We start from the raw sequence: 26,733 nt of genomic DNA, 5'->3' as shown, positions 1-26,733 counted from the left end.
TGAGTCAATGAATGGAGCAATGAATATTTCAACATAAATTTTCTCTTGAATTAGTCAGCCTTCAAACCTCACTAAATAGGGCACTAGCCAATTCTGTCTTCTCGTGTTGCCTAGCCTACACTTTCCAGTACCATATTTTCAATTGTATACAGATCCTAACTTGACACTTCTTCTGCCTAAAACCATTATTTCTATCAGAGGCACCAACAATCTTGCAGTAGAAGTGGGAGGCTGTGCAATTAGCTTTAATTTCTCTCCTGTGGATTCTCTACCAGTACTGTCGTTTCTCTCTCCTGATGCTTTACCATATGAGTTTTCTTCCCATTTCCCATGAAACTTCCTCAGTTCACTTTAAGAGCAAGGTCTGGGAGTGTGACATCTCCAGACATGACCTAGACTGATGACTTACCAGTTGCTTGCTTGAGTAGGTTTCTAAGTCTCTAAGCCTCCGTTTCCTCTTCTGCTAAATGAGGTTAATAACAATACCTACTTCATGGGGGCAATACAACTCACTGCAACCCTGAGTGTGACACACGTATGAGTAAATCACTTAGCACAGTTTTGGGCACATGACAGATATTTTCAATTCTAGCAAGTATCCTAAAACGTAGACTTGAGTCTCTATTTTACAGACACGAAAAGGTTCAGAAAAGTCAAGTGTCTTGCCCAACAGCACGCAGCTAGAATCTGCCAGTCCTGTAGCCCTCCAAGGTCTGGATTCTGTTCACTGCCTCTCACTACTCCATCCCGCGGTTCTGCCATGGCCTCCCAGCTGCTCTTCTCACCTGCCAGTTGTGTCTTCTCTCATCCATGCTAAGCAGCCTGACAGACTAACATCCTCTGAAGCTGACTGGGTTTCTCCCTGGACTCTGATCCTACAACGGCTCTGATTGTCCAAATTCAACCTTCCAGACTCCTGCAGCTCCTCTGACTGTCCACATTTTCCTTCCCACTTCCTAGTTCTGCCTTGCCCAGTCAGCCAGGTCCTCATAGCTGGATTCCCCGCTGCTCTCCCAGACCTCACACACCTCCCAAACTTCTTCTCATCCGCTGCCTCTGGTGTGTCGCCCTGTTTCTTCTTTCCCATGCACATCTCATCTGTCAAGACCGAGCTTAGTCCCCACTAGTGCATGCTGCCTTCCTGGCTCTTCTAGGCCCCAGTGACCTCATCTCTGAACTCCTGCTGCTCTACTTGGTACTTAATCACTCTCTGATAGGTTGACTGTTGCCTCATCTTCCCAATTAGCTTGTGAGCTCCCTGATGCTGAGCTCATAGTCTGGACTTTTACCTCCTCCCATGGCACCTAGCCCAGGTATTTGCTTTGCTAGACGTTAACTTTGTTCTATAGGTTTGGAAAGAATTAGGAATTGTCTTCTAAAATAAGCAAGGGAGAAACCTTTTGTGTCTGCCTGAGAAGACTTCCGCATAGCAGAGGAATTGTAAAGAAGTGTTTACTATCACTTTGGAAACTAGAGGCCACCTAGAGTCCCTCATACAAAGGAAAACAGATTTCACACTCAGTCTCAAGAAACTGCTTCGGCTGTTCTACAGGGACAGGAGCCCCACTAACACTTCCGGACCACCCCTTCTTTCCAAGCTCTCCTCAGCCCCGGCAGTGCCCCCCACCCCACGGCTGGCTCCCTTTAACATGACCTTCCTACAAGAGGGAGGGGATATGGGGATATATGTATACGTATAGCTGATTCACTTTGTTATACAGCAGAAACTAACAACATTATAAAGCAATTATACTCCAATAAAGATGTGACAAAAAACCAACAACATAAGCCTCCTAAGGTCCCCTGCCTGTGGGACCCTAACTCCTACCACCCTCCTCTAAATGACTTAATCTCAGCTCTCACCCTCCTCCCCATTCCCTCAGCTCACTCTCTTCTCAGGCTCCAACATTCTCTCACACCCCCCAGAAGCCATGTTTGCCCTTATCCCACACTCCTTCAGTCAATCTCTGGCCCCAATCCCAGCTTCATCCATTACCACCCCTACGCCTGGCTCAACTCCCCAAGATCTGCCTGGTCCTGCTGGGTTCCCACTCTTTCTGATTGCTGTCATTTTCTGTCCCCTCAGGACCTGAGTCCCAGCCCTGCTCTGGCATCCCATCCAGGCTGCAGCTCTTTTCTCAGGAGAGACAAGAAGGAGGGCAGATTCTTCCCATTCCTCCCCACCATCCTTCTACTAGTTTTCTTATTTTTAATTTTAAGATAAAAAGTGGCTTGCTTTAAAGAAAACTGTTGAATAAATAGTAGTACAAGTGATTCTCAGCTGTGACAGAGGCAATATAGCTTAAAGGTCCAGCACAGAGCTTGGCCTGGGGCTGAATTCTGCTTCTCCTAGGTACTGTGATTTGGGGCTAGTTAATTAACTGTCTCTGCAACTTGGTCACTGTTTACAGTGACCAAGAAATAATAGCATTTACCTCAGAGAGCTGTTAGAAGAACAAAATATGTGCCTGCTACACTGTCAGAGCCTCAGAAATATTGGGGTTTACTCATTTAGAAAGTCTGTCAACAAAGGAATCCATTCCGTGACTAAAATCCAAGTGTCAGTGACTATAGAAATACAGGTAATGTTTCAGGTCATGTCCATGTGTACCCCCCAGGGTCATATCTGTGGGGGGCCTCGGCCCCTCAGTACTCTCACATAGGCTGCAGCATGGAGAAATACTACATAGGGAATTTAGAATTTTTGAAACACACCTCCAGTTATCAAATAATTGTCAGAAATCCATTTAAAATAGGAGAATGAGGGGGAAAAATTCCTCTAACAATATGTTTAGGCACAATAACAAATTTGTCAAGTGATAAAGTGCTCTGAGGAGTGGTCAGACTCAAGTTTGCTTCCTACCAAGGACATTTATGAATTTTCAGTCTTAAAGTTTCCTGTACAAGGAGCTAGGGGAGGAGAAAAGGAGGAAGCGGTCTGGGGGCAGCTCTCTAAATCCTTCTTCCTGCACCCAGACACACACGCATCCCCCTCCCCCACAACGTGACTGGTCCCAGACATACTCCCTGAGATGGCAAGCCCATGGGAGATGCTTATCTGTGGCCCAGGCAAGGTTTTGCTCTCAGGGAGTAAGAACACTTGATCTGACTTACCCATCTTGTAAAATGGCAAAGAATAGTCTCTTTGGTACGTAGTTTCTTTATACCATGGCTTGGCAGGCTTTGAATGTCTTCGAAAACAAATGTATTGAATGAGAGTTTGTTGGTCTAATTGAGGCTGATACTGACTTTTTCTCTTAGGTGGAATTTCCAAGTCTATGAGAGGTCTAAATGAAAATAAAAACAGCTTGCTGAATACCCATCCAGTAGAAGAAAAGCATTCCACTTTCTCATCAGCTGAAATCCATTCCCTAAAAGTGGCCAGGAGACTACCAAGATAGTATTGGCAAGACTCCATAACTCCAAGGCTAGCCCTAGCAAAATTATCGGTAGATGGTTCAAGGATTCCAGACCCCTGTTCTTCCCTTTAATATCCCTCCTCCTTCCCAATCACAGGTCACAGAAGGTGACCTGCATCAAAACTTCCTCTGGATCTGCCTACGCATGGCTACTTCCCATACTCCAGATCTTCCCAATGCCCTTTTGCAATGTAACTTTTCTATAGATATTTGGTTCCCTCAAGGAACTAATGCTTTCTTTTGACCAGACTAACCATTATGGTGCATATTGGTGTTTGATGAACCTGAAATTGGTTACAACCTTCTTGTACCCTCCACTCAGATGAGAACCCTATGAAGGTAAAGGTAAAGAAGAATCAAAATGTAGTGGTGGAATATCTTCACATACTTGTGGGAATATACATTCACTTTGCAACTTGTTTGAGAAGACTTTGGTGATATGTATTAAACCTTTAAACTGTGTATATATTTTGTCCTAGAAACCCAGAATTTAGGAATATCAACAAAGACTTAGCTCTAAGAATGCTTGTCAAACTATTTTTATGATAATAAAAGGAATGGAAACAACTTTCATGTGGAAAAAGATAGGGAATTATTTAGACAATGATACAGAGATATACAGAAATACCATGCCACCATTAAAGTGATGCTGTAGAATTATAATATTTGAAATGGAAAAAAAGTCCACAATATATTATATTTAAAGAAAGATTTCAACTGAATTGTACACTTTAAATGGATGAATTGTATGGTATGAATTATCTCAATAAAGCTGTTATACAAAAAATGGTTTCAATCAACAAAATATTAGCAAACAGAATTCAACAAAACATTAAAAGGCTCATACAACATGATCAAGTGGGGTTTGTTCCAGGGATACAAGGATGGTTCAACATCCACAAATCAATCAATGTGATACACCACATTAACAGAATAAAAGAGAAAATTCATGTTATCATTTTGACAGATACACAAGAAGCATTTGACAAAATTCAGCATCCATTTATGATTAAAACTTTCAACAGACTGGATATAGAGGGAACATACTCCAACATAATAAAGGCCATATATGACAAGCCCACAGCGCACATCATACTCAATGATGACATGCTTTTCCTCTAAGATCAGGAACCAGACAAGGATGTCCACTGTCTCCACTTTTATTCAACATAGTATTGAAAGTCCTATCCAGAGTAATTAGGCAAGAAAAAGAAATAAAACGCATCCAAATAGGAAAGGAAGAAATAAAACTGCATTTATTTGCAGATCACATGATCTTATATATAAAAAACCCTAAAAATGTTATCAAATAGCTGTTAGAACTAATAAATAAATTCAGTAAATTTGCAGGATACAAAATTAATATAAAGATATCTATTGTGTTTCTTCTATACACTAAAAATGAATTATCTGGCAGAGAAATTAAGAAAACAATCCCATTTTCAATTTCATCAAAACAACAAAGTACTCAGAAATAAATTTAACCAAGGAGGTGAAAGACCTGTATACTGTAGATATAAGACACTGATGAAAGAAATGGAAGAAAACACAAATAAATGGAAAGATATTCCATGCTCATACATTGGAAGTATTAATATTGTAAAAATTTCCACACTATCAAAGCAATCTACAGATTCAATGCAATGCCTATCAAAATTCCAATGGCATGTTTTCATAGAAATCAAACAAACAATTCTAAAATTTATATGGAATCACCAAAGACCCCAGATAGCCAAAGCAGTCCTGAGGAAGAAGAACAAGGCTGGAGGTATCACATTTCCTGATTTTAAACTGTATTACAAAGCTATAATAATCAAAAATAGTATAGTATTGGCATATAAATGGACACATAGATTAATGGAACAGAATAGTGAGCCCATAAATAAACCAAAGCATATACAGTCAATTAATTTATGACAAATGAGCCAAAGCATACAATTGGAAAAGAATAGTCTCTTCAGTAAAGTGTGTTGGGAAAATTGGACAGCCACATTCAACAGAATGAAACCAGATCCCTATCTTATACCATTCACAAAATGAGTTAAAGATTTTAATGTAAGACCTGAAATCATAAAACTCTTAGAAGAAAACACAGGGAGTAAGATTTTGACATCAGCGTTGGCAATGATTTTTTGGATTTGACACCAAAAACAGGCAACAAAAACAAAAATAAATAAACATCAAACTAAAAAGCTTCTTCACAGCAAAGGAAACCATCAACAAAATGAAACAGCAACCTACAGAATGGGAAAAAATAATTATCAACCATATATCTGATAAGGAGTTAATATCCAAAATATGTAAAGAATTCATACTACTAAATAACAACAACAAAAAACCCCAAAAGGAATACAAAACAAACCAAAAAACCTATTCAATTAAAAAATTGGCAGAGGGACTGAATAGACTTTTTTTTTCCCACAAAAGACTTGTAGATGGCCAACAGGTACATGAAAATGTGCTCAGTATCACTAATCATTAGAAAAATGCAAATCAAAACCACAGTGAGATATCACCTCACACCTGTCAGAGTGGCTATCATCAAAAAGACTACAAATAGGGCTTCCCTGGTGGTGCAGTGGTTGAGGGTCCGCCTGCCAATGGAGGGGACACAGGTTCGTGCCCCAGTCCGGGAAGATCCCACATGCCGCGGAGTGGCTGGGCCCGTGAGCCATGGCCGCTGAGCCTGCGCGTCTGGAGCCTGTGCTCCACAATGGGAGAGGCCACAACAGTGAGAGGCCCATGTACCACACACACACAAAAAAAAAAGACTACAAATAGCAAGTGTTAGCAAGGATGTGGAGAAAAAGAAATCCTCCTGCACTGTTGGTGGGAATGTAAATTGGTTACAGGCACTATGGAAAACAGTATGGAAGTTCCTCAAAAAACTAAAAATAGAACCACCATATGATCCAGCAATTCCACTTCTGGGTATTTATCCAAAGGAAACAAAATCACTATCTCAAAAAGATATCTGCACTCCCATGTTCATTGCAGCATTATTTACAATGAGCAACACATTGAAACAACCTAAGTGTCCATTGACAAATGAATAGATAAAAAATATGTGGACTATATATGATATATTAATATAATTATTAATATTAATTATAATTAATCAATATTAAATATAATAATTATATTAATTAAATATAAGAGTATTCATTGTGTGTGTATATATATATGTATATACCATGAAATACTATTCAGCCTAAAAAAGAAGAAAAGCCTGGAGAGACCTTCAAGATGGTGGAGGAGTAAGACGTGGAGCTCACCTTCCTCCCTACAAATACATCAGAAATACATCTACATGTGAAACAACTCCTACAGAACACCTACTGAATGCTGGAAGAAGACCTCAGGCTTCCCAAAAGGCAAGAAACTCCCCATGTACCTGGGTAGGGCAAAATAAAAATCAGAGGCAAAAGAATAGGGATGGGACATGCACCTCTGGGAGGGAGCTGTGAAGGAGGAAAAGTTTCCGCACACTAGGAAGTCCCTTCACTGGTGGAGATGGGGGGTGGCGGGCGTGGAAGGTTTGGAGCTACAGAGGAGAGTGCAACAGGGGTGCAGAGGGCAAAGTGGAGAGATTCCTGCATAGAGGATCAGTGCTGACCAGCACTCACCAGCCTGAGAGGCTTGTCTGCTCACCTGCCGGGGCAGGTGGGGGCTGGGAGCTGAGTCTCGGGCTTCGGAGGTCGGATCCTAGGGAGAGGACTGGAGTTGGCCATGTGAACACAGCCTGAAGGGGGCTAGTGCATCACAGCTAGCTGGGAGGGAGTCCAGAAAAAAACTTAGGACGGCCTAAGAGGCAAGAAACCATTGTTTTGGGGTGCACGAGGAGAGAGGATTCAGAGCACTGCCTCAACGAGCTCCAGAGATGGGCGCGAGCCACGGCTATCAGCACAGACACCAGAGACGGGCACGAGATGCTAAGGCTGCTGCTGCAGCCACCAAGAAGCCTGTGTGCAAGCACAGGCCACTATCCATACCTCCCTTCCCAGGAGGCTGTGCAGCCCACCACTGCCAGGGTCCTGTGATCCAGGGACAACTTCCCCAGGAGAGCACATGGCGTGCCTCAGGCTGGTAAAATGTCACGCTGGCATCTGCCGCCGCAAGCTTGCCATGAATCCCCTACCCCTCCCTTCCCCCCAGCCTCAGTGAGCCAGAGCCCCCTAATCAGCTGCTCCTTTAACCTTGTCCTGTCTGAGCAAGAAATAGATGCTCTCAGGTGACCTACATGCAGAGGCAGGGCCAAATCCAAAGCTGAACCCGAGCAGCTGTGCAAACAAAGAAGAGAAAGGGAAATCTCTCCCAGCAGCCTCAGGAGCAGCGGATTAAATCTCCACAATCAACTTGATGTACCCTGCATCTCTGGAATACCTGAATAGACAACGAGTCATTCCAAAATTGAGGCGGTGGACTTTGGGAGCAACTGTAGACTTGGGGTTTGCTTTCTGCATCTAATATGTTTCTGGTTTTATGTTTATCTTAGTTTAGTATTTAGAGATTACTATCATTGGTAGATTTGTTTATAGATTTGGTTGCTCTCTTCCTTTCTTGTTTAATATATAGATACGTATATTTTTTTCCTTTTTCTTTTTGTGAGTGTGTATGTGTATGCTTTGTGTGATTTTGTCTGTATAGATTTGCTTTTACCATTTGTCTTAGAATTCTGTCTTTCTGTTTTTTGTTTTTTTTTTTAGTATGGCTTTTAGTGTTTGTTATCATTGGTGGATTTGTTTTTTGGTTTGATTGCTCTCTTCTTTCTTTATTACTTTTTAATAATTTTTTAATTTAATAATTTTCTTTTCTCTCTTTCTCTCTCTTTTCTTTCTTTTTTTCCCTTCTTTCCTTCTTTCTTTCCTTCTTTCCTTCCTGCTTTCTTTCTTTCTTTCTTTCTTACTCCCTTTTCTTCTGAGCAGTGTGGCTGACAGGGTCTTGATGTTCTGGTCAGGTGTCAGGCCTGTCTCTCTGAGGTGGGAGAGCCGAGTAGAGGACATTGGTCCACCAGAGACTTCCTGGCTCCAGGTAATATCAAACAAAGAAAGCTCTCCCAGAGATCTCCATCTCAATGCTAAGACCCAGCTCGTCTCAATGACCAGCAAGCTCCAGTGCTGGACAGCCCATGCCAAACAACTACCAAGACAGGAACACAACCCCATCCATTAGCAGAGAGGCTGCCTAAAATCATAATAAGGTCACAGATACCCTAAAACACACCACCCGACGCGGTCCTGTCCACCAGAAAGACAAGATCCAGCCTCATCCACCAGAACACAGGCACCAGTCCCCTCTACCAGGAAGCCTACACAACCTACTGAACCAACCTTAGCCAATAGGGGCAGACACCAAAAACAAAGGGAACTACGAACCTGCAGCCTGTTAAAAGGAGACCCCAAACACAGTAAGTTAAGCAAAATGAGAAGACAGAGAAATATGCAGCAGATGAAGGAGCAGGGTAAAACCCCACCAAACCAAACAAATGAAGAGGAAATAGGCAGTCTACCTTAAAAAGAATTCAGAGTAATGATAGTAAAGATGATCCAAAATCTTGGAAATAGGATGGAGAAAATACATGAAACATTTAACAAAGACCTAGAAGAACTAAAGAGCAAATAAACAATGATGAACAACACAATAAATGAAATTAAAAATTCTCTGGAAGGAGTCAATAGCAGAATAACTGAAGCATAAGAACAGATAAGTGATCTGGAAGATAAAATAGTGGAAATAACTACCGCAGAGAAGAATAAAGGAAAAAGAATGAAAAGAATTGAGGACAGTCTCAGAGGTCTCTGGGACAACATCAAACACACAAACATTTGAATTATAGGGGTCTCAGAAGTTGAAGAGAAAAAGAAAGGGACTGAGAAAATATTTGAAGAGATTATAGTTGAAAACTTCCCTAATATGGGAAAGGAAATAGTCAATGAAGTTCAGGAAGCACAGAGAGTCCCATACAGGAGAAATCCAAGGAGAAACACGCCAAGACACATATTAATCAAAATATCAAAAATTAAAAACAAATAAAAAATATTAAAAGCAGCAAGGGGGTAAAACAACAAATAACATACAAAGGAATCCTCATAAGGTTAACAGCTGATCTTTCAGCAGAAACTCTGTAAGCCACAAGGGAGTGGCAGGACATATTTAAAGTGATGAAAGGGAAAAACCTACAACTAAGATTACTCTACCCAGCAAGGATCTCATTCAGATTTGATGGAGAAATTAAAAACTTTACAGACAAACAAAAGCTAAGAAAATTCAGCACCACCAAACCAGCTTTACAACAAATGCTAAAGGAACTTCTCTAGGCAGAAAACACAAGAGAAGGAAAAGACCTACAATAACAAACCCAAAACAATTAAGAAAATGGTAATAGGAACATACATATTGATAACTACCTTAAATGTAAATGGTTTAAATGCTCCCACCCAAAGACATCGACTGGCTGAATGGATACAAAAACAAGACCTGTATATATGCTGTCTACAAGAGACCCACTTCAGACCTAGGGACACATACAGACTGAAAGTGAGGGGATGGAAAAAGATATTCCATGCAAATGGAAATCAAAAGAAAGCTGGAGTAGCAACTCTCATATTAGACAAAATAGACTTTAAAATAAAGACTATCACAAAAGACAAAGAAGGACACTAGATAATGATCAAGGGGTCAATCCAAGAAGAAGATACAACAATTGCTGGAGCACTGAGGTGCTCCAACATAGGAGCACCTCAATACATAAGGCAAATGCTAACAACCATAAAAGGGGAAATCGACAGTAACATAATCATAGTAGGGGACTTTAACACCCCACTTTCACCAATGGACACATCATCCAGAATGAAAATAAATAAGGAAACACAAGGTTTAAGTGATACATTAAACAAGATGGAGTTAATTGATATTTACAGGACATTCCATCCAAAAACAGCAGAATACACTTTCTTCTCAAGTGCTCATGGAACATTCTCCAGGATAGATCATATCTTGGGTCCCAAATGAAACCTCAGTAAACTTAAGAAAATTGAAATTGATCAAGTATCTTTTCCAACCACAACACTATGAGACTAGGTATTAGTTACAGGAAAAAATCTGTAAAAAATACAAACACATGGAGGGTAAACAATACACTACTTAATAATCGAGAGTACACTGAAGAAATCAAAGAGGAAATCAAAAAAATACCTAGAAACATGACAATGAAAACACAACGACCCAAAACTTATGGGATGCAGCAAAAGCAGTTCTAAGAGGGAAGTTTATAACAATACAATCCGACCTCAAGAAACATCTCAAATAAACAACTTAACATTACACCTAAAGCAACTAGAGAAAGAAGAACAAAAAACCCCCGAAGTTAGTGGAAGGGAAGAAATCATAAAGATCAGATCAGAAATAAGTGAAAAAGAAATGAAGGAAATGATAGCAAAGATCAATAAAACTAAAAGCTTGTTCTTTGAGTAGATAAACAAAATTGATAAACCATTAGCCAGACTCATCAAGAAAAAAAGGGAGAAAACTCAAATCAATAGAATTAGAAATGAAAAAGGAGAACTAACAACTGACACTGCAGAAATACAAAGGATCATGAGAGATTATTACAAGCAATTATATGCCAATAAAATGGACAACCTGGAAGAAATGGACAAATTCTTAGCAAAGCACAACCTTATGAGACTGAACCAGGAAGAAATAGAAAATATAAAGAGATCAATCACAAACACTGAAAATGAGACTGTGATTAAAAATTTTCCAACAAACAAAAGCCCAGGACCAGATGGCTACACAGGAGAATTCTATCAAACATTTAGAGAGGAGCTAACACCTATCCTTCTCAAACCCTTCCAAAATATAGCAGAGGGAGGAACACTCCCAAACTCATTCAACGAGGCCACCATCACCTTGATACCAAAACCAAACAAATATATCACAAAGAAAGAAAACTACAGGCCAATAACAATGATGAACCCAGTTGCAAAAATCCTCAACAAATACTAGCAAACAGAATCCAACAATATATTAAAAGGATCATACATCATGATCAATTGGTATTTATCCCAGGAATGCAAGGGTTCTTCTATATACACAAATCAATCAATGTGATACACCATATTAACAAATTGAAGGAGAAAAACCATATGATCATCTCAATAGATGCAGAAAAAACTTTCAACAAATTCACCACCAATCTATGATAGAAACCCTCCAGAAAGTAGGCATAGAGTGAACTTACCTCAACATAATAAAGGCCATATATGACAAACCCATAACCAACGTTGTTCTCAATGGTGAAAAACTGAAACCATTTCCACTAAGATCAGCAACAAGACAAGATTGTCCACTCTCAGCACTATTATTCAACAGTTTTGGAAGTTTTAGCCACAGCAATCAGAGAAGTAAAAGAAATAAAAGGAATCCAAATCAGAAAAGAAGAGTGATGCTGTCACTGTTTGCAGATGACATGATACTATACATAGAGACTCCTAAAGATGCTACCAGAAAACTACTTGAGCTAATCAATGAATTCGGTAAAGTAGCAAGATACAAAATTAATTCACAGAAATCTCTCGCATTCCTATACACTAATGATGAAAAATCTGAAAGAGAAATTAAGGAAACACTCACATTTACCATTGCAACAAAAAGAATAAAATACCTAGGAATAAACCTACCTAAGGAGACAAAAGACCTGTATGCAGAAAACTATGACATTGATGAAAAAAATTAAATATGATACAAATAGATGGAGAGATATACCATGTTCTTGGACTGGAAGAATCAACATTGTGGAAATGACTATACTACCTAAAACAATCTACAGATTCAATGCAATCCTTATCAAACTACCAATGACATTTTTCACAGAACTAGAACAAAAAATTTCACAATTTGTATGGAAACACAAAAGACCCCCAATAGCCAAAGCAATCTTGAGAAATAAAAATGGAGCTGGAGAAATCAGGCTCCCTGACTTCAGACTATGCTGCAAAGCTACAGTAATCAAGACAGTATGGCACTGGCACAAAAAGAGAAATATAGATCAATGGAACAGGATAGAAAGCCCAGAGATAAACCCATGCACTTATGGTCACCTTATCTTTGATAAAAGAGGGAAGAATATACAATGGAGAAAAGACAGCCTCTTCAATAATTGGTGCTGGGAAAACTGGACAGCTACATATAAAAGAATGAAATTAGAACACTCCCTAACACCATACACAAAAATAAACTCAAAATGGATTAAAGACCTAAATGTAAGGCCAGACAATATCAAACTCTTAGAGGAAAACATAGGCAGAACACTCTATGACACAAATCACAGCAAGATCCTTTTTGACCCACCTCCTAGAGAAATGAACATAAAAACAAAAATAAAGAAATGGGACCTACCTAATGAAACTTAAAATCTTTTTTACAGCAAAGGAAACCATAAACAAGTTGAAAAGGTGACCCTCAGAATGCGAGAAAATATTTGCAATTGAAGCAACTGACAGAGGATTAATTTCCAAAATTTACAAGCAGCTCATGCAGCTCAATATCCAAAAAACAAACAACGTAATCCAAAAATGGGCAGAAGACCTAAATAGACATTTCTCCAAAGAAGATATACAGATGGCTAACAAACACATGAAAAGATGCTCAACATCACTTATTATTAGAGAAATGCAAATTAAAACTACAATGAGGTATCACCTCTCACCAGTCAGAATGGCCATCATCAAAAAATCTACAAACAAGGAGGGAGGGAGACGCAAGAGGGAAGAGATATGGGAACATATGTATATGTATAACTGATTCACTTTGTTATAAAGCAGAAAATAACATACCATTGTAAAGCAATTATACTCCAATAAAGATGTAAAAAAAAATCTACAAACAATAAATGCTGGAGAGAGTGTGGAGAAAAGGGAACCCTCTTGCACTGTTGGCGAGAATGTAAATTGATACAGCCACTATAGAGAACAGTATGGAGGTTCCTTAAAAAACGAAAAATAGAACTACCTTATGACCAAGCAACCCCACTACTGGGCATATACCCTAAGAAAACCATAATTCAAAAAGAGTCATGTACCACAATGTTCATTGCAGCACTATTTAGAATAACCAGGACATGGAAGCAACCCTAGTGTCCATCGACAGATGAATGGATAAAGAAGATGTGGCACATATATATGATGGAATATTAGTCATAAAAAGAAACGAAATTGAGTTATTTGTAGTGAGGCAGATGGACCTAGAGTCTGTCATACAGAGTGAAGTAAGTCAGAAAGAGAAAAACAAATACTGTATGCTAACACATATATATGGAATCTAAAAAAAAAAAAAAAAAAAAAAAGGTTCTGAAGAACCTAGGGGCAGGACAGGAATAAAGACGCAGATGTAGAGAATGAACTTCAGGACACGGGGAGGGGGAAGGGTAAGCTGGGATGAAGTGAGAGAGTGGCATGGACATAGGTACGCTACCAAATGTAAAATAGATAGCTAGTGGGAAGCAGCCGCATAGCGCAGGGAGAGCAGCTTGGTGCTTTGTGACCACCTAGAGGGGCGGGATAGGGTGGGTGGGAGGGAGACGTAAGAGGGAGGGGATAAGGGGATATATGTATATGTATAGCTGATTCACTTTGTTATAAAGCAGAAACTGACTGTAAAGCAATTATACTCCAATAAAGATGTTAAAAAAAAAATAAAGACAGCAAAAAAAATAAAAAGAAGAAAAGCCTGCCATTTGTGACAACATGGATGGACCTTGAGGGCATGATGCTAAGTGAAATAAGTCAGGCAGAGAAAGACAAACACTGTATCTCACTTATGTGTGGAATCTAAAACAGCTGAACTCATAAAAACAGAAAACAGAATAGTGATCGCCAAAGGTGAGGTTTGGGGGGTGGCGGAAATGGGCGAAGATGGTCAAAAGGTACAAAATTTCAGATACAAAATAAGTTCTGGGAATGTAATGTACTGCATGGTGACTATTGTCAACAATGCTATATACTATATTTGAAAGTTGTTGAGAGAAATAGATCTTAAAAGTTCTTATCTCAAGAAAAAAATTGTAACTATATGTGGTGATGGGTATTAATAAACTTATTATGGTAATCTTTTTGCAATATGTGCATATATAAAAATCATTATGTTGTATACCTTAAACTAATACAATGTTATATGTAAACTATATCTCAGTAAAACTGGGAGAAAAAGTGTTTCAAAATGCCATCTCATTCTATTTTGTGTAGATCTGGAAGATTCTACATGATTATCTGTCTCTGGGTAATGACATGATGGATAATTAAAAAAATTTTTTTTGATTATCAGCGTTTCTAAATGTTTTAATAAACGTGTATTTTAAACCGTAAAGTAGATGAGGTGAGCTGCTAGAGATGTGAAAAATATTAAATGTTGGGTGAGATTTAAGAATATCTAAATCCAATCATTTTGAGCAGGATGTCATCTAACTTGATTGTATAACCATAATTAATCACACTGAAATGTGATGACTGACACTGTTTAATCATAACACATTATGTTTACGTACTTGGGTAAAAACCTGATTGTGGTGTGCCTCCTTGGCTCCAGACGCACAGGCTCAGTGGCCATGGCTCACAGGCCCAGCCGCTCCGCGGCATGTGGGATCTTCCCAGACTGGGGCACGAACCTGTGTCCCCTACATCTGCAGGCGGACCCTCAACCACTGCGCCACCAGGGAAGCCCCCTTATTCTTATTCTTAACCAGAAGTTTAATAAAGTCATTGATTGGCATTTGCACTAAGTTTTCCCCCTAAGACTAATCTTGGGCAGGCACAAGTCTTGTCAGAGTCAAGGTTCCCTTTGCCTGAGTGTCCTGTGTTAGGAGGAGGGTGAGGCACTGGAGTTGGGGGAACGGTCAGAGTCCACAGAACACACGTGGAGAGTGCCCTGTGGAACTGGCTTCTGGCAGTGGAGTTCTGTTGTTTCCTTCCTTGTTTATCCTCTGGCAAAGAACATGGCCCTAACAAGAGTTTGATGTAAGAATGTATTTGAGTTAGAACCAAGAGCCTTGAACAGCAATCAGAAAATTGGATCAACTCACGTCCCAGCTTTTACACCAACCAACTACACCTCAGGCAAGACATGTCACTTCTCTGGGCTACATCTTATTTATTAAACTGAATCAGGATTTAAAAAGCTAAAGCTACTTCCAGATTGGTCACCTATTAAGTTCAGACTGTGTGCTGCTTTATAGTTGCCATGGCTCCCTTTTCTTTGCTTGGAGAATAATCAGGAGGTGACTACATCAAAGGAAATTAAGAGAAGAAAAGAAGTTTGTAAAATATACTAGATGATGAACTCAAAATAATAGCAATCCTATTTTGAGTGCTTACCATGTTCTAGAATTTTATATCAATTATTTTATTTAACAGAGAAGTCACTGATACTCAGAAGGAATGAAAACTGCCTAAGATCAAACTTTTCATAAGTTACTCAAATTGCTGTTATCAACTGCTGTGGTTTCCAGCCTCCCAAAACTAGAAAATAGCATTGAGGTACCTACTTTTTTCCCCTTTTTGTTAAAATCACCTGCAGAAAGGCAGAAACCATTTAGACCAAATTTGTAATTTTATTGAGAAGGAAACTGACTCTCAAGAAGATTATTATTTGACTGAGTGAAAATGCTAAACTCATGGTGTTTCTTAAATTTCTTTGATGATTTAATAAAATTTTATATTTATTGCTAATTACAAAAGTGATATATGTTCATTACAAAAAATCTGGAAAATAGAGAAAAAGATAAAAAATGAAATACAAATATCAATAATCTCACCATTCATGAAAAACCATTGTTAACATATTGCTGCATTTCCTTCCAAATTTTTCCATCCACTGAACAATAATAATTGTTATTATTATCATTACAAATTGTGATTCCCCTTTTTTCATTTATTATTCTAACTTTAGTGAAATTTTTCAACATTAAGATTTAGGAAGGTGTCTCACCTGGGAGATAATCTTCACATATAAGCATAATGAACTCTTGCAAGCTGCCCAGGGTAATAGCCATGGAGGTCCTTTCCTTGATGAGCAATGAATATACTAGTGGGAACAGTAAGGGGGTGAGAGAAAAGCAATTATTATGATTAGTTCTTTACAGAAGAAAACCAGCTGTGGTATCATAAAAAATACATTCAGTCTTTATCCCCAGTTCCTGGCACAAAGCTCATAAAACCTTTGGAATCTCTTGATAGGAGTGTCTTTTGTCATCCATTTTTCAGGATTTAGTTTTCAGGATTCATAAAGAAATACTTGACATGTCAGGTATTAGGTTCACAATATCAGAAAAAAACAAATAAGAGAATATATAAAACCAGTGGGTCAAATGTTGATAATTGTTGAAAGATGGAAATGGGTAAATGGGGGTTCCTTATACTATTTTTTCTACTTTAGATATTTTTACAAACTTTCACAATGTTTAAAGAAACTCTGATAATTAAGTATATAGGGGCTAAAATTAAGTATATAAGAAGCACTGTGAAGGTCAAAGCACAAGGTGCTTGTAAACCTAGAGGAGGGGCTGTAGCCCTGCCTGGGAGGGCTGGGTTGTGAGGAAGTTTGGAAGCGCAAGCATGAGTGAATGAGGTGGAGAGGGAGGGGGAGTCTTCTGAGGCGTGAGGTGAGCTGGGTGTGTGCAGCTGAAACACAGTGGTGTCAGGGGGAGGGGCTGAGGGCTAGTGGTGTCCAAATCTTACTTTTTTTTTTTTTTTTTTGCGGTACGTGGGCCTCTCACTGTTGTGGCCTCTCCCATTGCAGAGCACAGGCTCTGGACACACAGGCTCAGCGACAATGGTACACGGGCCCAGCTGCTCCGCGGCATGTGGGATCTTCCCGGGCAGGGGCACGAACCCTCATCCCCTGCATCAGCAGGCGGACTCTCAACCACTGCGCCACCAGGGAAGCCCCAGATCTTACATTTTGAAATAAATCTTCTTTTATAATTAATTACTTTCCTTTTAGATTATGGTTATAGCATTATATTGATATTTTAAAATTACGTGTTGTTGGATTATGTTATTTACAGATTTTATTTCAGAAGAGTATCAGGGACATTGCAAAATATTTGTTATAAACAAAGGGAGGGTTTGTCTGAAAGGTTGAGAACCACCGAGGTAGGTAATAGGGAATCTTTGTAGGATCTTTAAGATTTGTGACGAACGCAATTTTTATTTTAGAAAGATTTTGCTGGTGGCCATATGGAAAACAAATTTGAGGACAATCTGACTAGAAGTAGAAAGGCTGGTCAGGAGACAATCGTAGTAATGTACTATGTGGGGAAGCTCTGGACTTTGTGGTGGAAATGTGGATGAGAGGAGAGGTCTGACTGAGATCACTGTTAAGAGAGAGTGATAAAAGAAGGAGGGGTCCAAGACAAGGCCGACGCTTCAGGCATTGGGAAGAAGGCTGCCATTCTCCAGGAAACAGAACACAGGAAGGTGACCCCTGTTGAGAGGATGACTCTAGAGTCTGCGGTATGTGGGGTCTTTTGGGACCTCCACAGGTTCTGAGCACTTGGTAGGTGCCAGAAGAATTCAAGAAGAGTCAGTAGAAAGTAGTGGATAGGTCTGCATGAAGTAGCTTGCCAAACATGTGTCAGATGGTGAATGGAAACTTAGACTATGCCTCCATTCCAACCAGCATTTATTGAATGTACGTAACGTACTCTGCACACTGCTAGGTTCTGCAGATACAAAGGTGACCAGGAAGCAGGCCTTGTCCTCATAATGCTCTTTATGTGCTGAAATTGTGATCTGAATAAAAGGTCAGTGGGGTACAAAAGAGGGAGGGGTGTCTAGGGCTTGGGCAAGTAACTAGAATGGGGAAGAGGTTCCAGGTGAGGGGAATTATAGGAGCCATGACTTTGACAGAGTTGGGATCAGTGTGGAGTGTGTGGGGGCCAGTGGGGACCTTGCTGTCTAGCTCGTGCAAAAGGCAAGTGCTCTAAGCAGGGCGGGTCTGTCTGTCTATGCAAACAGGACCTCAGGGAGCTCTAATTTTCATAAAAACCACAGGCTGTCTAGACCTGCCCTGCGTCTGGAATAATATGACTGATCCCTGAATAGTAAATAACAGCAGGGAATTAGGTCATAAGAAGAATAACTGGCACTGTAATAGAGAACAAATGACATTTCTGAGTGCACAGGAGTGGGCGATACAGCTTTCTTAGGCGCCCATCCAGCTTCCAAGCACTACCTTGGAAAGATTACCCTACGGCCACGTTATACTTTGTTAAGCATCCAGGTGGAGTTCCAGAATGACACTGGTATCTCACAGTTGCTATACTGTTTGCACTAGGCTGTGTTTTGACTCTGGGCTCCTCCCTGGCGCGAGTCCAGGTAAGTAGCCCAGGCACTGCTCCTAGAAGCGGTCTGGGCAAGCTGTCTGAGAATGGAGAAGCCCCTCACCAGTACCAGGTAACACGCCCACCCCAAGTCTCTCGGGAGTCTCCCTGGGTAGGTTTTGGAGTGGAGAGAATGGGAAAGTGTGTAAGCAGGCAGCAGTTGGAGGGAGGGCTGGGTGGAGACGTGGAGAGTTTTGAGAAATGAAGGCATGATACATTTTTCCTCCACCTCTTTGGGTAGACTTTCCAAGTTCCCCCATGTGGCCTTCACCTCAAACAGGAGAAAGCTCTCGATTAACAGGTCAAAATGTCTGTTGTTTGGAAAAGAATTTGTACCTCCCAAGTGGCAATGCCTGGCCTGGCGTGGCAGTCAGTATTCCCAGAGGCTGCACAGTACCCGGCCTCTCCCAAGGCGGGGCTGGGTGTTAGGCAAAATCGATTAATGGGTAGGAAAGCTGGGCTGGCCTCCAGACCTGGCCCAGGAGCCCCGCCCTGGACTCTGCTCAGACCCATTTTATTGACTTGGCTTACAAGATTCTTGAGTCAGCTGTAGAAAGGCCTTTCCTTCTCCCTGGGTGGGAGTAGGAGTCCAGGTGTGTCTGACTCCACCGCACAGTATTTACCAGTCCCTGACAGCTTGGCTCTTTGAGGTGACACGTTCAGTCCAGACAAGAGCAAACCAGTCCCCTGGAAGGGTGAATGTAACCGGAGCAGGCTCTGAGCTTACCTGCAGGCAAAATCCAACATGCACAGGGGAGGATCCCTCTAGAGAATGAGGTAGCCTGTGTCACAGTGACAATGCAGCCCTTCTGTCAGTGTTGGGCTTCGTGCATTACAAAGCATCTTTACAGAGATGATCTCATCTAATTTTCACAGTCACCTTGCCAGGTAAACATTATTAACACCCCATTACAGAAAAGGAGACCGAGGCTCAGAGAGGTTAAGTAGAATTTCTAAATATCACTCAGCTGATAAATGCCAGAGGCATGAATCAAACCCTGTTCTCTAAACTCCATGTCCCATCCAGAGTCATCTTTGTGTTTGTGTGATGACTTCTTTTCAGAAGAGTTCAGAGTTATTTTTGTGTGAACTCTGTGATTCTCTCACTGTGGGCAGATAGGAAGTAGATGTCCTGTACCAAAGGAATAGGAAGAGAAATAGACCCGGCAGTGTAAGGCTGCTTTCAGTTCAATAAAACAAGGGTTTTATGCAACAGAAGGCTTTGGTCCCATTTACGTTTTATTCTTGGGCCATCGATGAACTCAGAGAAAGAGTGAAACTACTCAGTTTCCGTCTGTGTGGTTGCATCCCATGTTGCAAAAGCATGAGAATGGTTTGTTTTATCCCAAGAGTAAACGGGTCCCCTCTGAAATTTGGGCTTGGGTTCCTTACTAAAGCTCTTCCCAAGCAGAAACCAACATCCTTCCAATCTTTTGGGAATTTGGAATCGCCTGTTTGCTTGGATTCTGCCATGAATGTGGGATTTTTTTTTTTTACAACTTTCTCTAAACCCAAAGAAACTTCCCTAGAACCTCTGGCAGCAGTTATCTCTTAATCAGGGAGCAAGCAGCAGGGGGAGCAATTCCAATTCCCTAGGTGTCTGTCCAACTTGCTGCAGCTCTGGAGGCGTCTGTATTTGGAAGAACATTACCTGGGTGGGATCCCTGGGTGGCGGTCAATAAATTCTGGTAGCTGGATGGCAGTCATGATGGATAGGATTCTGAAAAAGAAATCAGAGTGAAGTTTCATATTGCAAGTTTATATACATTTCCAGGCATGAGCTATCTAGTACTACAAAGTCTGTCTTGAAGGACCATCATAGGACCATCACAGCTTCTGCTAGACTATTTAGGGAAGGAAATAGACTCAAACAAAAAGAAATGGAGAAATGCATAAGCCAATACATATAGACATGCTTTTCTTTAAAAATAGAAAGTACTGTGCAAGTTGGGCACGTAGCCTCCTTTCTCACCCTTCTTAGGGTGCCTTCCTACTGCATGAGCTTGCGGGCTAAGCACTGCATCTTCCATACTCCCTCACAACTAGAGTTCTGGATGTGAATTAGGATCCTCCATTCAGATGTAATTGAGTGAGATTTGGAAGATGAAAACGAGACAGAGGCTGTTTCCTGCTGCTTTGACTTGTTCTACCGGCAAGGTGGTTATGACGATGTGGTTTTTTTTTTTTTTTTTTTCCCAGCAGAATGCCCCTGTCCAATCTCCAGCTTTGAGGGTGTCGGAAGGCAATTGTGTTGAAGGCAGTGCTGAATGCTGTGTTCTAGTGTTCAAACACCAGCTTCGTGAGTGTGGAGAGGGGGCTGCAGGGGCAGTGCAGGTGGCTTTGGGACTAGGTTCTTGAACTCAATTGTCTGGAAGCAGTTTCCTGATCAGGCACAGGTAGCTGCTTCCATGATGGGTCAGTTTTGTGAAGGTGTTCTAGAAGCTTCCTGGAGGCCTTCCCCAGAGCCTAACCCTCCAACCTTTCCAATGATTTTGTAAGCACCTCATTATCTACATCAAACTTTCTGTTTCCTATACTGGCCCTGGATTTAAACATGTAATATATGATGTTTCCAGTCTAAAATTTCATATTGCATCTGATTATCTACTGGAGAGGACTTGCCACAGAAAAACCACTGCATCTAAGTATTCAGTTGAGAAAGAGTCTACAATGGGGAGGAAACTGAGTGCCTGGGGGACAGAGGTGGGAGAAAGCCTTACTTTTCTACAGTTTACCTTCTGTGTACCTTATGAATTTTGTACTATGTGTATATACTATGTATATACAAAGACAGTTGGGCCTCTGCATAAACATGGTGTAGCAGGAGAATGTTGGACTGAGACCCATGTGACCTGTGGCAAATCATTTCCCCAAGGGAGTGGACTGAAAGTTTGTGTGCCCCTGAAATTCATATGCTGCAACCCTAATTCCAATGTGGTGGTATTTGGAGGGGGAGGCTTTGGGAGGTAATTACATTATGGGTGTGGAGCCCTCATGAATGGAACTAGTGTTCTTATGAAAGAGACCCCAGAGTGCTCCCTGGGCCTCGTTCTGCCATGTGACGATACAAGAAGTCGGCAGCCTGCAACCTGGAAGGGGTCTCACCAGAACCCGATCATGCCGGCACCCTGACCTCGAACTTCTAGCCTCCAGAACTGTGAGAAAGAAACTTCTACTGTTTACGAGTCACCCAGCCTCTGACATTTGTTATAGCAGCCTGAACAGACTCAGGCACCCACTAAGTATATGGATGAATACAATATCTTTCTGGAGAATTGAGGCAGAAATGCATGTGTGAGTGTTTTCTAACCTAGAAAGCATCAGTATATGCATTTCTACTTACGAGCACGTATAATGTGTCAGGTACCATGCATGAACTCATATTAGACTCCCAGAAACCCTGTGAAGTGTTTATCACTACTTTACTGACAAGAAAACTGAGATTCTGAGAAGTAGAATAACTTCTGAGGAGCCATGGTTAGAATCCTCTGGCTCCAGAAACATTTATCTTAACGACTATGCTATATCACAACAACCATGGCGCACCCAGACCATCAGCCAACACAAAACTGGGACAGCCCAAAAGAAGCAGTAACCAGGAGGGAGAAAGGATTGGAAAAAGGAGTGTGATGCTTCTCCCTCTTCTTTTTATAACTTGTTAACTTACTGTCCACAGGCCAGCTGGCTGCTTTATTTCACCTCCATGTTTTTCAAGCAACTTGAAAATTTTCAAACAAGATTATAACAGAACAGTTTGGCTATCCAACAGAGCCTGTTAATTACAAAGTGTGTTTTTACTTTTAGCACTGGTGTGCTTAGTTAAAAAAAAAAAAAGATGGAAGAAAGAATGACAGAGAAAATCTGAGTAAACACAATTGAGTTCTCCCTTAAACTCCGACACATGACTGCTGGGATTTCATTTTACTAGAAGTGACATGCTGGTGAGAAGAATGCAAGATATTTAGGACATTTTTGCTCCTAACAAAGAAAACACCTTGTGTGCCTTTGCTGATAGAGTGATTGCTCAGTGCCTAGAAATTCTGAATCAGCACCGCAGAGAACACCAGTCCTGGGTGGCTGTAACTTGGCTATGCCAAAGAAACCCTTTCAGAGGAGCACATTAATAGCCCTCTTTGAGTCTAAGCCTAAGCTTCCAGAATAATCAGGAGACCTTGTCTGGGTGGGTGACATTGCCATTCTGCACCTTTAGAGGATGCCTCTACCATGTGTATAGGGTACCAGATCACATTTTGTGTGGTTAGCTATCATCTCTTGAACACGTAAGAAAATGTAGTTTGCAGTAAGATATGTCAGTGCATTTTATTTTAATCTTAAAAAGTAGAGTCACGTACCAAATCTGAATGTGACTCACTTATGAGCACATGTTAAACTTGCCATCATTTCTATACTCACAGCCAACACTGCACAACTGTTGTTAGAGGCACCATGAACAACATAACTTTTATCTCCTTTAAAATAGATATTTTTTTAGTTGCCTTAATAGAGGATTCTCCTTCTGATGTGCCCTTAGTAAAATTCTTCCAGTGCAAACACGAGTTCCATCTGTACCTTCATCCTACCTTTCGTTCAGTCTCATATTAATCTTGGGAAACCTTAAACGTTTTTCTTTTTTTAAACTGAAATACAATATGCTCAGGGTAAATAATGCTATAAAATAATATTAAAACCACCCATAAAAAACTATTTTCATTTTTTATATTTTATGTATACATACTCAGGCTTATACTTAAAAACTTGAAAACTCAGTAGACATTCTATTTCATAGTTTTGGGTTTTCATTTAACAATATTTCATGAAAAATTTTCCACATCGCCACAAAGTATTCTTAATTCTAATATTTAGTGTTCTTTTGTGTTGTTTGGTGAGGCCCACCCATCACTCTATTCAAACAGCATCCTCTCCACTTCCACCCCTGGACTCCTCATCCATGCTCTATGCTTGATTTTTCTGCACAACACTCATCACCATCTGCCATACTGTATGTTTACTTAGGTATCTTGTTTATGTCTGCCTTCCCCATTAGAAAGTAATCACCATGAGGGCAGGGAGCTTTGTCTGTTGTGTTCACTGCTGTACCTCTAGGGCCAAAGATAATAACTGATACATGGTAGACATTTAATAAATATTTACTGAATAACTGAATGTGCCATAATTTATGAAACCCATACCCTGATGTTGGACATTTTGGTCATGCTGAACATCTATATGTTTGATTCTATTGAATTCATTTCTTGGGATACATTCCTAGAAGCGAGTCAAGGTTTGGGCATCTTCATGGCTCTTACTTACGAGGATTTTAGCCACTTTCAGTTAATAAGGCTGGACCCTAAATCACTATGGTTAGACTCCTAGGGCACAGACATTAAAATTTAATAATAGAATTTTTATTATGCTGATTTCAGAAGGTGAACTAAGGTAAATGAATAAAAGATGTACATTCCAGCAAACTTCCTCAAAGTTAATATTCAACATGCTGACTTCGGGAAAAAATATATAAGATTTATTTTGCCAACTTTCTCAGCAACTTTTTGGTATTATAGAATATATTACGGATCAAATCAAAATTTTATAAAATATAGTAACATAGTCAAAAACCTAGGGCTTCCCTGGTGGCGCAGTGGTTGAGAGTCCGCCTGCCAATTCAGGGGACACGGGCTTGTGCCCCGGTCCGGGAAGATCCCACATACTGCGGAGCGGCTGGGCCCGTGAGCCATGGCCGCTGAGCCTGCGCGTCTGGAGCCTGCGCTCCGCAACGGGAGAGGCCACAACAGTGAGAGGCCTGCTTACCGCAAAAAAAAAAAAAAAAAAAAATCCTGATAATTTCTGCTTATTTATGGCAATATTTCTTAGCAAGCCATGAAGGAAATTTCTCAACCTGATAAGGAACATCCATAAAAACTTACAGCTAACATGACATTTAATGGTGAAAGCCTGATTTCTTCTTGAAATTAGGAACAAAGCAAGGATGTTACACTCCTACTCAACATGCTGCTGGAAGTCTGACTCAGTGCAATAAGGCAAGAAAATGAAATAAAAGCATACAGATGGGAAGGAAAGAAAACTATCCCTATTTGTAAATGACATAATTGTGTAGAAAATCTCAAGGAATCTACAGATAAAGTTCCTAAACGAATAACTCTGTTTAACAAGATCTTAGGATACAAAGTCAACACATAAAAAAATTATATTTCTATACTTTAAGTAAAAAATTAAAACCAAGATTTAAAACATTACTATTTACAATAGCTCAAAAAAAGGAAAAAGAAACATTATGTATAAATCTAACAAGACATTTACAGGCTATGTATGTTGAAAAGCACAAAATCCTGATGAAAGAAATCAAAGACCTGAGAGACACTGTGTTCATGGATTGGAAGACTCAACGTAGTAACGATGACAATTCTCCCCAAATTGATCTGATTTGTTTGGTTGAACTAATTAGCAGGATTTTTTTGTAGATATAGACAAGCCTGTTCTAAAGTTTATTTGGAAATGCAAGGGAAATAAAATAGCTAAAATAATTTTGAAAAAGAGCAATCACATTCTGGTAGAAAGGAGATGGAAAAACAACTAGTCCTCAGCTGACAACCAGATATTTTACATATGTTCTTTCATTCAGTCCTCACAAGAGTCCTGAGAGTTGTTTCTTATTATCCCGAATTTGTAGAAGATGTTAAATTACATGTTTAAGGTCACATAGCCAGTAAACAAAAAGCTCCAGATGTGCCTGACTCCAAAGCCCATCTGCCTTCTCCTCGAGTGCCACTGATTCATTGATTTACTCAGCAAACATTTACTGATCAACTACCTTTGCTTGGCATTGTACCAGGCGCTAGGGAAAAAGCATTTAGCAAAAGGTATGTGGTTCTGCTCTCATGTTGCTTATGTGGTAGAGAAGTTGAAGTCAGATATTAATCATAGAGTTGCACGATCAATGTAAAATTAAAGCTCAGTAACTGCTAAAACAGAATCCTTTGACAAGTTAGCTTTCAGGTAGTTGAGGGGCTGCATCCCTCCTTGCCTCTTTCAGAATTCTAAAGGAAAAGGCTCTAAGAATGGATGTCACATTTGCTTCAGGACATTTTCCCTGATAGGAAACTTGTGAGAAGCTCTCCTTTTGGAGATGGGCTTCCTGAGGTTTAGAAAAAGATTTTAAATGTTGACACCTACTTTTTATGGTAGGAAAGAGAGTTAAAAATAATATTTGTTAAAGTCTTACAACATCAGGTGGAACCAACAGCAATTACCCGGTAAGTTAATTAGCTTGTGAACCTTAAGTAAATGATAACTAGCAAGTTATCATTTAATTAATCTGCCCAAAGAAGGGGCAGAGGCAGGATATTAGAGTCAGGGTCCCAAGACTCTGATGTTATTTACCTGGTAATTTTTGGAAAATTTGAGGAATAGTTAGGGAGTGGCATTTAAACTGGTGTACAAATGGCAACAATTTATTTTCTAAATGTAGTTTATAACACCAGAGTCCTGGGTGTCCCCTTTCCTTGGAGGTGTGGCATCAGTACTCGTTGCACTGGGGGAAGTTGGGCCCCTGTGGAAAGCCATGCCCTAGTAATCTGACAGTGCAGAGAAGGCATGGGGGTGGATGGCTTTCTCAGAATTCATATGACCCACCCTGCCTAGGAGTATGACAGCAGCCTCGCTGACTGCCGATTGCTCTGTGGCTAGGGCAATGTCTCCCAGCTGCTTTTGAGCATGTGTGTCATAAGAGGACATTTAGAAAATGGTTTTCAGTAACTGAATTACTTTGACAGTCCCCTATTGCTTCTGTTTCCTCAGGAAGCCAGTGTTCCCAATTCAGGAAGGTGAGTTACCCACTTGCTCTCTTCCCCTTCCACACCCCTGCACCCAACCCCCAAAGTCCTACCATGAATTCTACTGCCTGAATGCTTTTTCCTTCCT

General features: G+C 40.4%; 1 protein-coding gene across 1 annotated transcript in view; it reads right to left on the bottom strand.

Moving 5' to 3' along the window:
* C1H1orf100 (chromosome 1 C1orf100 homolog) overlaps positions 1-20,693 on the bottom strand; it is a 32,515-nt gene extending 11,822 nt beyond the window's left edge. Inside the window, 3 exon segments of the mRNA XM_004284515.2 lie at positions 3,115-3,287; positions 16,401-16,496; positions 20,447-20,693. Of these exon segments, the coding sequence (XP_004284563.2) occupies positions 3,115-3,287; positions 16,401-16,496; positions 20,447-20,544 (367 nt within the window). The 5' untranslated portion in view covers positions 20,545-20,693.
* Between the last annotated feature and the right edge of the window lie 6,040 nt (positions 20,694-26,733).

The sequence above is a fragment of the Orcinus orca genome, chromosome 1 (genome assembly GCF_937001465.1).
Source record: "Orcinus orca chromosome 1, mOrcOrc1.1, whole genome shotgun sequence".
In the NCBI taxonomy this organism is placed as follows: domain Eukaryota; kingdom Metazoa; phylum Chordata; class Mammalia; order Artiodactyla; family Delphinidae; genus Orcinus; species Orcinus orca.
Note: the sequence above shows the minus strand (reverse complement) of the source record. Positions and strands in the feature narration are given on the sequence as shown.